Source organism: Bacillus rossius, chromosome 6 (assembly GCF_032445375.1).
Source record: "Bacillus rossius redtenbacheri isolate Brsri chromosome 6, Brsri_v3, whole genome shotgun sequence".
NCBI classification, from domain to species: domain Eukaryota; kingdom Metazoa; phylum Arthropoda; class Insecta; order Phasmatodea; family Bacillidae; genus Bacillus; species Bacillus rossius.
Genome location: NC_086334.1, coordinates 52,747,378 through 52,762,436, shown reverse-complemented (window position 1 = coordinate 52,762,436; position 15,059 = coordinate 52,747,378). Strand labels below are relative to the sequence as shown.

At 39.6% G+C, this 15,059-nt stretch overlaps 1 protein-coding gene across 1 annotated transcript in view; it reads left to right on the top strand.

Annotated features, from left to right (window-relative positions):
- The window catches only part of LOC134533192 (ectopic P granules protein 5 homolog), a 147,761-nt gene extending 132,848 nt beyond the window's left edge, over positions 1-14,913 (top strand). Inside the window, exons 28-34 of the mRNA XM_063370564.1 lie at positions 172-338; positions 4,390-4,598; positions 7,289-7,540; positions 10,598-10,814; positions 10,902-11,114; positions 11,898-12,023; positions 12,646-14,913. Coding sequence (XP_063226634.1) covers positions 172-338; positions 4,390-4,598; positions 7,289-7,540; positions 10,598-10,814; positions 10,902-11,114; positions 11,898-12,023; positions 12,646-12,871 — 1,410 coding nt within the window. The 3' untranslated portion in view covers positions 12,872-14,913. The remainder of the gene's footprint in view (positions 1-171; positions 339-4,389; positions 4,599-7,288; positions 7,541-10,597; positions 10,815-10,901; positions 11,115-11,897; positions 12,024-12,645) is intronic.
- The last annotated feature ends 146 nt before the right edge of the window (positions 14,914-15,059 follow it).

Sequence of the window (15,059 nt, the reverse complement as noted above, 5' to 3'; positions counted from 1 at the left end):
TTATTGGGTCCCTACCAATTAGAACACTGTGTGGCTAACAAGGCATGGGATGACTTGTCCTGATTTAGTGCCATATTATTAATCATGTGCACTCAAAGACTGGGGGCTATCATCAGAAGACTTCGTGGAGCCAGGAACGTGCATGTGCTAAGGTTGTGCCGATTGTTGCAGTCACCCAAGATCACGGTGCTGCTGCTGGAAGCACAGAAGTTTGCCTGGCACCTGGTGGATGCGGCCAGCTACGACCAAGTGGTGAACTGGTGCGTGATGAGCTGCGACCCGCGCGTCATCCTGACGCTGGACGAGGACACTGGGCCTGTGGATGTCTACACACTGCAGTGAGTGTGCCGCCACCTTACCTCAGTTCCCAAGCAGTGCTTATAACTTAATATTTAAAAGAAAACTAACTTTTTATAAATTTTTATATATTTTTTATCTTAGCTAGACTATGAATTCCAATTGTATGATGGTTCATGAATGTAAATACTGGTTATTATATGTTGTAAGGATTGCTGGTGTATTGTGGTACACTAATCACTAGAGACATGCATATTTCGCGATTGCGATAAAACGAATTTTTACGCGAATTTGAGTACATTTTTAAGAATAACGCGAATTTCTCACATTTTGGATAATAACGCGAAATCCTTGAATTTTCGGCGAACAGTCAGAACATTTTCCTCATTCTAACACGGCAATTCAATTTGTAAATACAGTAACAAACGTGAAACAACAAAAAACCAAAGATAACTACCCACACAGTGTATTTTATAACATGAAAAGTTGCTTTTATTTCTAAACATGTAACAATTTAAGCCTAGGCGTGTAAAAGTCCGAGTAATTACAGCAGGAGACAATCTAAAATGTACTAGGGAAAAACGTAAACTCACGAATATAGAAACGTAACGGAAATGTCGGAAATATTACGTGGCTGATCGTAACATTGTAAGTGCTGATACTGTATTTATGTCACAACTTAGCCGAAATACTGGTACGAGACATGAACTTCACAAGATAAAATGAGTGGAATCTTGGTAACTGTTTTATACGTATTATATAATTTCGGAAGTATTATACTGTTGACGCATATTTTTTAAACTAACCATTTATTTGTGGGGATCGTAAATAATTAATTATTGGTATCAAGACATCAAGATGAACGTAAACTTGAACATGTCACGGCAGCGAGTAAGCGGGTGCGTATACCAATAAACTGGTATTAGAACTGGACAAAACTGGTACACGGGAGGTGGAGCTTATATTTTTTTCCGCTAAGCTCGCTTCTATTGGCTGGCTGCTGATGGAAGGTCACGAGTCTGGGCGGAGCATTGAATGAGTTATACTGCGCATGCGCAGCTCAGAGAACAGACGCCGCAGGCCGCACTGTAACAACAGATGATCGAGTACAATGACCTTTCTCCGCGCAAGGCGCGCAATTGACGGTAAATTTTCATCAATTTGCGCCCCTTTTTTATTTATTTTTACTGTGTAATGTAGCCCGTTCTGAACGCTGCAGGATGCGACTGTATTTTAATTAACTTTAACGTATTTCTTACTTTTCCCTTTATTTACACTTTCCCGCTTTTTACACTTTTTTACTTTGTCCCCATGAAAAGTGCAAATAAGGGGTTTTGCTGTATTTTGATATTCGGCTCGCCTGGACAGTCGATTATCACGGTGTTTACAGCAGGTTGTTTCTCGAAGCGTTGTTCTCTTATATAGTCTTTAGCGTTGTTTGTCCATTGCGTCCATTTTTATTAACCAAATACCAAATTTAAAATGCAAACACGGTGACGATTCGTAACATTCTGTTGTGCGCAAGTTAAAGTTTAACGGGTCGAATTTTGTTACAGATAGTTTTCAACGTCTGTGAAATAAATTAAAGGTGTACAATTTAAAGGTCGGCTAAAACATTAGGCCTATTAAAATGCCTAAAGTGCCGGTAACTGCAAAACAGCGAGCCTCTGAATTTTCTCAACACGGACTTTATGCTAGTGATTCAACCACACTTTTTTGTCGTCACTGTAATGTCACCGTCTCTTGGGATAGGAAAGACTCATGTGAAAAACATGTAGGCAGTGAAAAACACAAGAAGCGTCTCTCTTCATTGCAAGGCTCATCTAGTGCGCCTGAACGCCAGTCGTCAATATCTTCAGCGTTTCAGACAGCAAAAAATAATGTCCAAAAAGACAAAAAGTTGGAATTTATAAAGGAAACAGCAGAGACCTTTATAAAGGCAAATATACCCCTTGAAAAGCTTGATGATCCTAATATCAGGGCATGGCTGAACAAATACATCGAAGGTGCTGGAGACATGCCACTTGCGAGAACAGTCCGTGAGAAATATGTAGGGGACATAGCCAAATGCAGAATTGAAGATGCCAAAACTGCATTAAAGGACAAAAAAATTGACATACTGTGCGACGAAACAACAGATAAAATGGGTAGGTGTGTATTTGTTGTTTTATTTAGAATTCTGAATCTTCAACAGGATAAACCAGAAATATTTGTTGCAGGAGTTCACTTTCTTGAAGCTGCTAATGCCACAAACTGTGTGAGGGCAATTTTAGATTCACTCAAAATGTACAATGTACAGTATGGTGATGTGCTCTCAGTAGTAACCGATGCTGCTCGTTATATGACCAAGGCTGTTAGTACTCTCGAAGTAATCCTTGGAGACCAGTTAACGCATGTCCAGTGCTGGGCACATAAGTTAAATCTTGTTGGCAATGTCTGGGTGAAAGAGTTGCCTGAGTTGAACAATGCTATGAGCAAAATAAAAAATGTGTTCAACAACACCAGGAAAAGAAGGCACCTGTATGCTAGCTTTCTTGAAGAAAAGCATGGAGAGAAACGTCCATTGTTCCCACTTCCTGTTGTTACTAGATGGAATTCCTGGTTCAACAGCGTTTTTTATGTAGCAGACTACATACATGACATTGTTGATTTCTGCAAAACAGATGAACTAAAGGCAACACAAAATTCAGGGGTTGAGTTTCTGTGTTCACTCACAGAAAATGACATTTCTCTCATTCTTTGTCAAGCTGTCTTTGTGAAAGATCATGCCAAGAGCCTTGTAGAGCTAATACAGAAACTTGAAGGTTCTTTGTCTCCAACTGCCCATTCACTATATGGGGACTTGCAAGGTATAAAAAAAAATTTGAAAACATCACTCGTGGCATTTATTTTGAGGCAACCAGTAGAGCTTTGTCTAACATGCCCCCCGCTAAAGCTGCTGAAGCTAAAGTGTCCATCACAAGAACAGCAACACAAGCCCTTTCCAAACTGAACTCTCTCATGACAACTGACCCAAGTAGAAAGAGATTTGAAGCAATTCAAATTTTTAGTCAGGAAAGTTTGTTGCTTGCTAAATTAAACCCAGAAATGGTGCAGAAACTGAAAACTGTCCATAGTCTCTACTCCATAAGCACTGAAGAATTAACAGCTGGTTTTGGTCAGCTTCAGGACATTGTTACAAAACAAATGGAAACAGACAATTCAGTGGACGTAGTGAAGTCATTGAATGTAGTAAAGCTGTCACAGCCATTGTTTGCTTCCAGCTGCCTTGAAGCCATCTGGATGCCTTCTGCAAACGTTGACTGTGAACGATTTTTGTCCTCATATAACACAGTCTTAACAGACCGCAGGACAAATTTAAGTGAGGCTAATTTGTGTATCATGGCTACTTTTGCTTTCGAGAGCTAAAGTTTGAGGATTTTGTTCCATGTGTTTATGTCACTATTTTAGAGACTTCATATTTATTCTTGCTGGTTTAGGTACTAAAATATTTTCAATTACTGTATGTAAAAAGTGATGTGTAAATTCGATTGTAAATTACTGCTGCTAGTGCAACTGTACAATGCAAGAATGTGTCCAAAATTTCAAGGTATGCTTAGCTTAATTTTTTAAACTTATAGTGCTAAAACTATTTAAAAAATAACACCGCTTTTGATGTATGATAACACCACTTTTAAGGGTAAATAACAACGAATTTTGCTATAAAATAAACCCCAAAACTGCATGTCTCTACTAATCACACTCCAGACCCCAACTAGTCTAGAGTAGACATACAGGTTTCATGAACAAATAAATTTACTGTAGATGATTTTTTGTTACTGAAGTAATTTGTCTCTGACACAAACTGATATTTACTTCTTTTTTTAATCAATACTTCACACTCGTAAGTCCTCATATGGCTGCCATTTTTCGACCACAAGAACAAGTACATGTCGAATTTACTACCAAGTCGCTATGAAATTTTAGCTCTTTAAGTATTGAATTATACGGCTGTGTCTATTTGCGTTGCATAATTAATGTTAGGTTCTTAAGGTATACCACATATTTGCTGCTGTCTAAAACTGGTTGTTAACTGTATGTATTTTGCCATAGATTGTTGCAGGTTGTTGCAGCTTATACACCAAGTGTGACTAACTTCCACCAGACGACCCTCCGCAAGAGACAGGTGTTTGTCCGTGCCTGCGTGAAGCTGATAGTGTCGTGTGCGAGCCGGTATAAGGCACTGCTCTCGAAGAAGGAGCTGGCGTTCCAGGCGGCTGTCCGCAAGCTGTTGGATGACGTGGAGATTGTCGTCACTGCCAGTGAGTCATTTTGCCATAGTAAGAGTTCAACATGAGGAAGGCTTCTTATTAAAATTTGCTGAGAGAAGAGTTTTCACATACTATGGATAAAATCTTGAAATAGTTTTTTGTGGATTATTTGTACAATAACATGCTAAATATAATTTGATTGTGAATTTGAAATGGTTATTGAATGGTCATAATTTATTTCCATTGTGGGTAGATACGCAATTATTTGTTTTTGTGTATTTACAAAAATTGTTTTTGTACCAAATAGCTATGCAAACATTGCATCTTACAAGTTATTATTCTTAAACATTGTCTTTAACTAAGAAATATAGCTTCCAGTTAATAGAATGAGGTTTAGTGTTAACTAGCAAGTAGTTTTTTTGTAATGTTTATTACTAAATTGCCAATTTTTAATGCATTAATGTATGTATTACGGATATGATTCTACTTATTTAAATGTTATTCCTTTTTTTTTTTTATCATGTCGATATACACCTAAATTTTTAAAAAATTTGGGTCCTTAGTTCAAAAATGATGTAAGAATTGCTAATTTTATGTATAGGGTTCAACTATGTTTTGTCATGTGATACTTTGTGTACTGTTCTGTCTGTGCGCCTTACGCTTAACAATTTATCAAAAATGTCAGCCTATTGGTTGGTGCACAGGCACCTGGCTATCCCCTGTCTCTGTATGAGAATGGTATCTGCCAACGTGGAGGCTGCTGGGTGGCTGGTCCTTCCTGAAGCTGAAAAGAGCTGTTGAGGCTTCCCCGTGGGTTCCCTTTTTCCCTGAAAGTATACACACGTAATCTCGGTATATCAGTTTATTTGTAAAGGGTACTCCCCTTACAACCTGGCCTAGAACTGGTTGACTCTCTCTACTCTACAGCCTGTAGATAAGCAGGTCCTGGAATTGACTATCATTCCACTACGATGTCTACTATGCAACTCTCTCCCACTAATTCAACACGTACAGGTGTGAGTCAGACATTCGGGTCATTACTCGGGACGGGCAGCTCTCTCGTCGTCCGGCACGACCAGCACAATAATTCCTGAGGCTGGAGAGAGAGAGAGAGAGAGGTCAGCGCGGTGAGCGAACTCGGCTGCTGAGAAGGCGCAGTGAGCTAGGCTTAGCTGCCAGTGTGCCTCAGGACACAGACTGGACAGGCCAAGGGCCGGCCTTATACACCCGCCCTGAGGGCCTGGGCGTGACGTCAGGAAGAGAGGAATTCCAGGAATCACCGGCCGCTTCCAGGAACTCAGCTGGCCTGGTGGGAGAGGGGTTAGGTGTGGGGTAGCGGCCGGTCGGGAAGGCTGAGATAGCTTCAACGGCACCCAACATGGTTGCTCCAGGCAACCGGAGACGCGGGTATGGTCACCCAGGCAATGGGCGGCGCGAGTCTTTCCAGCCGGCGACTGCTATCTGGGCCGTCTGCAGTGGCCCACACACGTGTTTAGAAAGTGAGGGCCTGACGGCTTCAGGATTATAGACATGCACAGTATGTCGCACGTCGTTTATATGTGTACTGCTCAAAAATTTTAACTTTTGATTTTGTATTTAAGTTTTCATATTCTGATTTAAGTTGTTACCAAATATTTAGATAAGACTGCCATTGAGAAGATAAAATTTAGGGGGAAAAAGCACCTTTACACTGCACTGTGTTGTTTGCAAGAAAATGTAATAAGGTTGAGAGCTGTTGGTTTGTAATAAAGTGGTAATATTTTTACTGGTAGGTATATTTCACATAATGCAAATACAATTATTTTCAGTGAGATGTCTTTAATACAACATTCTATAGTTTATCACATTTTGTAAACCGGCACCAATTAAGCCGTTATTGTTCAGCTTATTCAGAGGTACTTCTGCTGTACATTTTTGTAACTAGGTTTTTAAATTTCTCAGAGTTAATGGTTTCTGTAACTTTTCATTTTCAGTACAGTGTTTCCTTTTTTCTAGCCAGTTACATTTCATATTTCACAGGTACATTTCCATAGTTACTTTTTGAAGATGAACAATGCTGCTATTTTTTTCCCTTGCTACAGAGCACCTTCTTACAATTTTTTTTCAATACTGTTTTACTTTACACGTGCGCGTGTTTTCGTGCATGCGTGCGTGCATGTGTGTGTGTGTGTGTGTGTAAGAAAAAGACAAACAAATTATTCTTTATCTTTAGTGTTCACATTAATACTGTAGAAGATTCTATAAGCTGTCAAAGTGGCTAATCACTAATCAGTAGGGACAAGATTATATGGTAAAATGCAAAAAAAAATAAAAAATTTAATCGAAATGTCAAAACACCGCATAACACCGAAATGCAAGTTAAATTATCATATAGCACTGAAATGCAAATTATTTCATGGAACTAAGTAGCATATATCCAAAACCTAATTGAAACTATAATAAAGTAATCTTTTAATATTTCATTTGTACCAAAGTGCATGGATCAGAAAATTTAATATAATTTTTTTTATTGTTCGACTCTTATTGAATCACTACTAAACCACAAATGTTCGCTTATTTATATTTATTGTTCTGAATGTGTCTGTTACGGACTGATCTATTACAGAATGTTTTATCGTAGAAATGCAGGATGTTAAATTTTACCACTATTTTGGTGGAGCAGGTATTAAATAAACTCTGGTCTGGACTAATCAGGCGTGTAGTAAAGAGTAGGTAAACGTGGCGGAGCGTGTGTGCGGCAGGCGTGCCGGCCCAGCAGCAGGCGGCGGAGGCGGGACTGCTGCTGGCGGAAGTGATGGCGGCGGTGAACCAGCCCGCGGGCAGCGCCGTGTCCTTGCTGGCCGTGGGCTGCTGCGCCAAGTGGCTGGGCTCGCGCGACTGCTCCAGCGTCGCCGTGCGAGGCGTGCTGCGCGTGGCCCCCACCACCGTGGCCCACCCCGACCACCTGGGCTGCCTGCTGGAGACGGCGCTCACCAGCTTCTTCAAGCACACTGGTACTCTGAACTATCCCTTCTTCGTATCTAACAAATACCTACCGTGTATTATCAAGGCTGTTTAGCGACTTTATTTATGTATATGTTTCATATTTATTGTTTGTCCTTGGTACTTTTACATCTCACAAAGGGGGGGGGGGGGGGGGTGTTTCTTTTTTTTTTACTTTCAGTGCTGTAGTTTGGATGCAGACGAAACTTTCTCCTAGCTTTGTGTATCCAACAAAGGCCAGTTAAACTTAAGATGGCCGGCTAGACACGGCTCTGTGCTGGGCGCTGCTGTGTTTCACCAATTTTCGGGTGAAATTTTTAATTTCCATCGTCACGGAACATTTTGGTCCTCTGGGCCAGATCGGTCACAAACGTAGTTAGTGATTATTACAGCAGTTTGGTTCTGAATACAGTCACAATTAGAAGGCGGGCAGACGTCTGCGGAAAGCTCACATGTAGGTGCTTCTCTATTGTGGAAGAGTGGAAGAAGCATTTTGGAGACAATAAATGTTCTGCTGTTACACAGCGTAGTAAACACAGAATTTTGTAGTATTACGGAATAATTACTGGTGCTCCGAAGGACGGGAAACAATCAACGTTTCGCACTTTGTGCGTGGCGGTATCATTGTCTCTTTTTTTTTTTCTTTCTTTGTCTGGCAAGTCCCTTTTTCCTTGAAGAGGGACGAGGTGACACGTGAACAGGTCATGGCTTCATGGATCACACTCACTTTCACACATTCATTAGATATCCGGGTCACGTTTACCTTTTTTTGTGGGTGTGAAGTGAATGGATCGGTTATCTGTCACGAACGGGTCCCGGGAATGACGACAAATGACAAACAAAGAAGCACTCAACACAAAGGGACATTGCCAAGAGGAGAAAGTGGCAGAGCTGATGGAGGAAGGATTGAATTCAAGGTCACTGAATATTGGGATGTAAACACCACTAGAAAATGGCAGATTTGACAGCTGTTTACTTCAGGCTTGCACTATCAGAAAATTGTTTGTAAAAAGCTTCAACTCTTGCAGAGAAGGCTGTAGCTAATCCATCTCAATAAAGGCTATTGGAAGCCACCTGCTAGAGAATGTCCAATGTGTAAAGAATATTCAATCCATTAGGTTGGCTATCACCTCTGTTGTTATTGGCAAATTTAAGAGTGGTTGTTTGGAGGGTGTTAATTGGTATGATAACCTGCCTGTAAAATTAGAGGTGAAGTGGACTCTCTGTAAGGAAAAACTGTCTATTGGAGGGGACGTTTCCATGCCAAGAGGACCTCTCATGAGTGCATGAGATTCATTGCTCGAACCTCATGGCTTCTCTGATAGTTCAGAGCTAGGATATGCTGCTGTATTATATCTTGGGGTACCTTGGACTGACTCATCAGCAAATTTATTACCTGAGCTGGACCCTCACATGGTACCTATTGTTTTTGCCTGGACTGCATACTGATAAAGCACATTAGTATTACGTAGACTAACTATAGCTGCGTGATGACAAAGAATGATTGATTGTTGTTAACGATACCAGCAGTTGTTATTAGTGCCACCAGAGTTAGTAGCATGGGCATTTAAAGTTAACAAGTGGTGCTACTCTAGCTAGTAGCAAGGAAAATTAAAACTTACGTACAACACAACATACTATATTCAACACAACCACACATGGATCGTGTCATGTTCATATTGTTATGTACATAGTAGTGATGGCCCGATATTCGATATTCGATATCGAAGATCGGTAATATCGGCACATTTTTCAATATCGGACATCGGTAAATACTTGCGATATTTTGATAACCGATGTTTTCTCTCGCCAATAATACTTCTCACATAACCTTAACCGTAATTCCAAGCTTATTTTCCGCGGGCGTAATTTATCTTTCTTCACGTCACCATATTACCTAGTAATTCCAAGTATATTTTCCACTGAAACAATTTCAAGCCTATTTCTTCTTTCTGATACTGCAATGCATCCCGACGGTACAATTCTTCCATGTGTACACAAATCCCAGTCATTAGTGCATATTTATTCGTTTCTGATATTCGCAAAACGTTTTCGCTTAATGAATTTTCGAAGTTCACTAAGTGTACATAAATTGAAAACATAAACGAAAATAATTACGTTATTTAATTTAATAAGTGATGTAGCCGTAAGTAAACATGAAGAAGAATAAAGTTGCTGCTTGATATAACAGTCATTTTCTTTCCGTGTCGTTTCATGGTCGCCAACTGCTGTTCTATACAAAGACGTTACGTAAGTTTTAGAAAAGCTAAAATATGAAACGTGTTTAAGTAGGGCAAGTTGCAGCAAAGGTATTATGTTGGCTATATTGAGTGCATTGACAATAACATAAATAAAGATGTGTGGTTTTATAATCTCTGCAGTACGTTTCATAGTTGTATTGAAATTACTTTTCACGTATTTTTAACGTGTTTTCGCACCAATAAATGGAGTGATACAATGTCACAAAAATGCTAATTTAAGACCTTCCATTCTAGCGTGTCGTTTACCGTGATGAAATTATACAAAGGGTACAAAAGTTTGATGTTTTTCGGACGGTATTTTTCGTAGATTACAGTTGAGACACTGGACTAAGTACATGCAGTGACTCGTGAATTTGAATTTAGAGAGATTATTTGTAAGCCATTATGATAATTTCATTATTAGCTTTCATTTAATGTGAATTTACAATATTTTACAATTAATAAAAATAATATATATTCACATAAGTATGTTTTATTAATATTTCACATTTTTCATTATTGTCTCTAACAATACTCCAGAACCACAATTTTATAGAATCAGTATTAGAAATGAGATAGGCCTATAATCGGAATATCGGGTATCGGGTATCGGATCGGTAAATTTGGAAATATCGGAATCGGTATCGGTATCGGGTTTTTGGATATCAGGCCATCACTAGTACATAGTTCGTAAGTCCAACTATCTACTGTATTTGTAACTAATTTTAAAATATTTTTTTTAACGCTCAGTATAATTGAGGATATCATTCTGATTGTACTGGTGTTAAACACAATTAAGGCTTGAAGGGCAGGAGAGGGGTGGTGCAGTGTCCCAGGGCCAGGCCCCCGAGTGGCGGCACGTGAGCGCGGTGTACCAGGCGTGCCTGCCCCAGCAGCCCCCGGTGGAGGACAGCTTCGTGGCCCACGGCCACGTGCTCAGCCTGTACGCCCAGCTGCTCAAGAGACTGCCGTCGTGCCGCGACATCGGGGAGGAGGGCTCGGTGCTCGTCACGCTCGTCGACTGGCTGGAGGCCATCAAGCCAACGTGAGTGCGCATGCACCGTTCCTTCCAGGAGAGACCCCGCCTCGCTGTCCAACTGCTGGTTCCCTGACCGAGCGCGGCTGGTTGCAGGGAGAGCACGGAGGCCAAGCTGCCCCTCCTGTGGGGGAAGATTCTGACGCTGTGTTTCCGTCAGTACGAGTACTCGGGCAGTGCGGAGCTGGCGTCACGCTCGCTCAACAGGCTCATGCAGTACCTCCTGATCCTGGCCGAGGACAAGGCCATCGGGCCCTGGGGCATCCTCGGGGCCATCGGTCTGCGGAAACAGTCCCCGGTCTCCAGGAGGTACACTTTCTGCATGTCTTCTCAACATCTGTTTCTGTTTTAGGAAATGAAACATAATGATTTTATATATTATGTTCCTCTCTTTGCTGACAATTTATTTTATTGTGTGCATGCACAATTAAAAACCCTGACATTGTGACACTATTTTACCATTATGTTTATTAATTACCCTTCTTAAGTTCTGTTACATTTATTGAGAAAATTGTCCCCTACATAAGATCGCAGAATTTTTTTCATTGGCCCTAGTAAACTCAACAATTTGTGTTTCTGTCACAATCTAACCACCAAAACGCACACGCACACGCACACACAACAAACAAATAATTAATCTTAACATTTTAGTAATTTGCATTATTTCAGTAAAACTGGATATGCATTTTAAACATTCAGGACAGTTGGATTGGAATGCAAACCGAAATGCTTTTGAATTAGTATACAATGTCTTACTATTATGCATGTCACTGTCTTGGTTTGTGTGATTACTGCTCATGACTGTTAAAAGTGATATTCACTAAAATTGTTGTACTCATACTAGCTTTAGAGTAGGCAACATAATATTTGCAGATAATAGAAAGTTTTTTCATCAGCAGATAGCTTGACATGGCCAAACAATGCCTTATGTGTGACCTATTGCCATTAAATATTTTTTTATCAAAACGCCATAATATCCACGACTTTTCCGTAACATTGTAAATCAGGGTCCAGGTACGTGATTTGGTTGTTACCTAATTGTATTATGTTGACTGTTCTGGAGTGTGGACACAAATGTCTTGCGTGCCATAGATGCCGGATGCTGTGTCGAGCTATGGCTGCGTACATCTTGGCTCAGTTCCAGGAGAGTGACGACATCAAGATTAGAACAACTCCAAATGCTCCCGAAGCTGTCTCATACACGCCATCTGATAATAGGTAACGTTTCTTTTCATAAATCATACCGCTTTGTTTGCGTCCATCTCAAACAATAAAGGCATCTCCTGTTTCCTCGTCTCATTACCATCACAGTATCACAATGTCCAGAGGACCATGCGCACTCACAACCCAAATGTTGTCCAAAACTCGCAGGGTCGGGAGAATGTTAAGTAGATTCATTTTATTGAGCACTTTTGCCCATTTCTTCAATTGTTAACTCACACAGCCATTTTTTAGAACTTACAATAGACCCACACTACCAACATGGTAGAAACGAAAAAAAATTTTATCTCCCAAAATACTTTGTCCACTGCAATCAAATATGTTACAAGCATACTACCTGCTTAATTTACCTTAATTTTAGACTACGTATTTACAAATTGACAAAAACTGTAATTGCTAAGTTCTACTAAGTGGGAAGACAGTGCAGTTTTACAGCTGCTCGCGTGCTGGAACCATGGTTCATTGAGTCAGGGTTTCTCATAGTGATAGTCCTCAAGATAAAAAGTAGTAGGCCATTTGCAGAAGCAGCACGACAGCAGAAGTGTTTGTATTTCTGATGTGTGTTCGTGTTACTTATTATGAGTGTTGTGAAAGGTTTTTTGTGTGTGTGTTCACGTAGGGGGGAGTTGGCCAGCCTGCTGACACACCCCGAGGTACACAAGGCGCTGGCCGCCATGGAGGCTCTCACCGCCACGAAGCAGTACCAGGAGTTCAAGAGCTTCGTGGAGGCTGCCACACAGTGTGTGGTGGACCCCAACAACTCGTTGCACAACGCGACCGAAGTTCTGGGAGCGCTGTGCTCGCAGCTCTACCAGCAGCAGTATCTTCTCGTGCTCAAGGCATAGAGCACAGAGCAGCTCTAAGTGAAACAAGCATTATGATTCTTGTTCTTGTGCTGATTTATATTTCCGGACATGTTAAGTAACTGTTACTGAAGAGTTCAGAAATTGAGTGAATATTGCCTTACTTAATATAAATGCATTGAAGAAATTTTTTATTTAACCATTGGAGGTTCAAAAAAATAACTGCACGGACCTGAAAGCGATAGACGCTTTGATTGCTGCTTGTGCAGACTACCAGTTTTTAGCCTACATTTACAGAAACAAAGGTCTTTTTTTTTATTATTTTCAAACAGTTGAAGGTTAACTATTAACATCTTTTCCTTCAACCATGAGCTGCAGCTTTGTGTGATAGTGGGTTTTTGCTGTTGCACATGTATATTGTGTAAGTAGTTCCTTAAAAACAGTCAGGAAGTGATAGTAGTTTCAGTTTTCAAAACTTGTACCAGTTATTAGATATTTCACTTGCAGCTGATAATAGTTAGAGATTTTGGGCACCAAGTTTGAAAATCTATGCTTAATACAGCAAAACCCCTTATTTGCACTTTTCATGGGGACAAAGTAAAAAAGTGTAAAAAGCGGGAAAGTGTAAATAAAGGGAAAAGTATAAAAAGGAGTACAGTTTACCTTATTTAGAATTTTTTTCCTTTTGTTTAATAGCACATACTACAATGCAGGTACAAACACACTAACAACAAATTTTACTTTAGTATTTAATCAATTATTAATTTACCACATTTGACAAAAATAAAAAAAGAATGAAAGCCAAAATGTTTTTCTGATTACTTCCTAAAAAATAAATTTGAAATTTTCTTCTGCTTGCTTTTTAGGCTGTTCAAGGAGATTATTTGCCTCTCCAAATTATAAATACAGTTGCAACCGGCAGGGTTTATAACAAATACGGGCTACATACACATTGCTCACAGTAAAAAAATTTTTAAGAAAAGGCCGCAAATTGATGAATATTTACCGTCAATAGCGCGCCAAACGCGGAGAAAGGTCATTGTACTCGGTCAGCTGCTGTAACGACGCGGCGGCGCATGCGCACTCTATGCTCCGCCCAGACTCATGACGCCATCAGCCGCCAACCAATAGATATGAGCTTAGCGGAAAAAAATATAAGCTCCACCTCCCGTGTACCAATTTTATCCAGTTCTAATACCAGTTTATTGGTATACGCACCAGTTTTCTCGCTGCCGTGACATGTTCAAGTTTACGTTTATCATGATGTCTTGATACCAATAATTAATTATTTACGATCCCCAGAAATAAATGGTTAGTTTAAAAAATATGGCGTCAACTGTACAATACTTCCCAAATTATAAAAGACGTATAAAACAGTTACCAAGACACCGCTCATTTTATCTTGTGAAGTTTATGTCTCGTACCAGTATTTCGGCTAAGTTGTGACATAAATACAGTATCAGAACTTACAAGCAGCCATGTTTGTACATTCATGAGTTTACGTTTTTCCCTCGTGCATTTTAGATTGTCTCCTGCTATAATTACTCGTACTTTTACACGCCTAGGCTTAAATTATTACATGTTTAGAAATAAAAGCAACTTTTCATGTTATAAAATATGTATATTTTGCTATTTAAAATGTTCATTGCCTACTAGCTCCACGGTATTTTCTGGTTGTTTATGGTTGTTACGTGACGTAAATAGCGGGATTGATTCGATTTTTGAGACGTAATTCGCGGGAAAGTATTGTATTGGACTATATGGGAACCAAACGGGACCTGAAGAATATAGTGCAAATAACGGGAAAACGTAAATAACGGTAACGTAAATAAGGGGTTTCGCTGTAATTGTTTTTTACACATGAAATGAGTGTAGTTTTTAGTTTTGTGTAAATATGTTTTGTACAGAATATAGTTTACTGTAATTAATGTTCCTGTGAGTAAATTTATTTTTAATAATTTTGTAATTTTAATTTTAGATGTTTTGTAAATATGTTGATAAACATTATTAATATACATTTATTGTAAATGTGAAAGGTTTTACTTTTGTTGCAATAAAAGCACATATTTAAAAAAATGTTTTCGGTCTTAAAATTACTTAGTGTACAGGCTATGAAGATTTCTTTTACTTTCCAAAGGTCTTATCTGGTTCAGGCAATCTTCTCTCAAATTGTTTACTATGGGGCAAGTGTAGACTTCAGATGATTTTGGTTACCTCAGACTGTAGATAG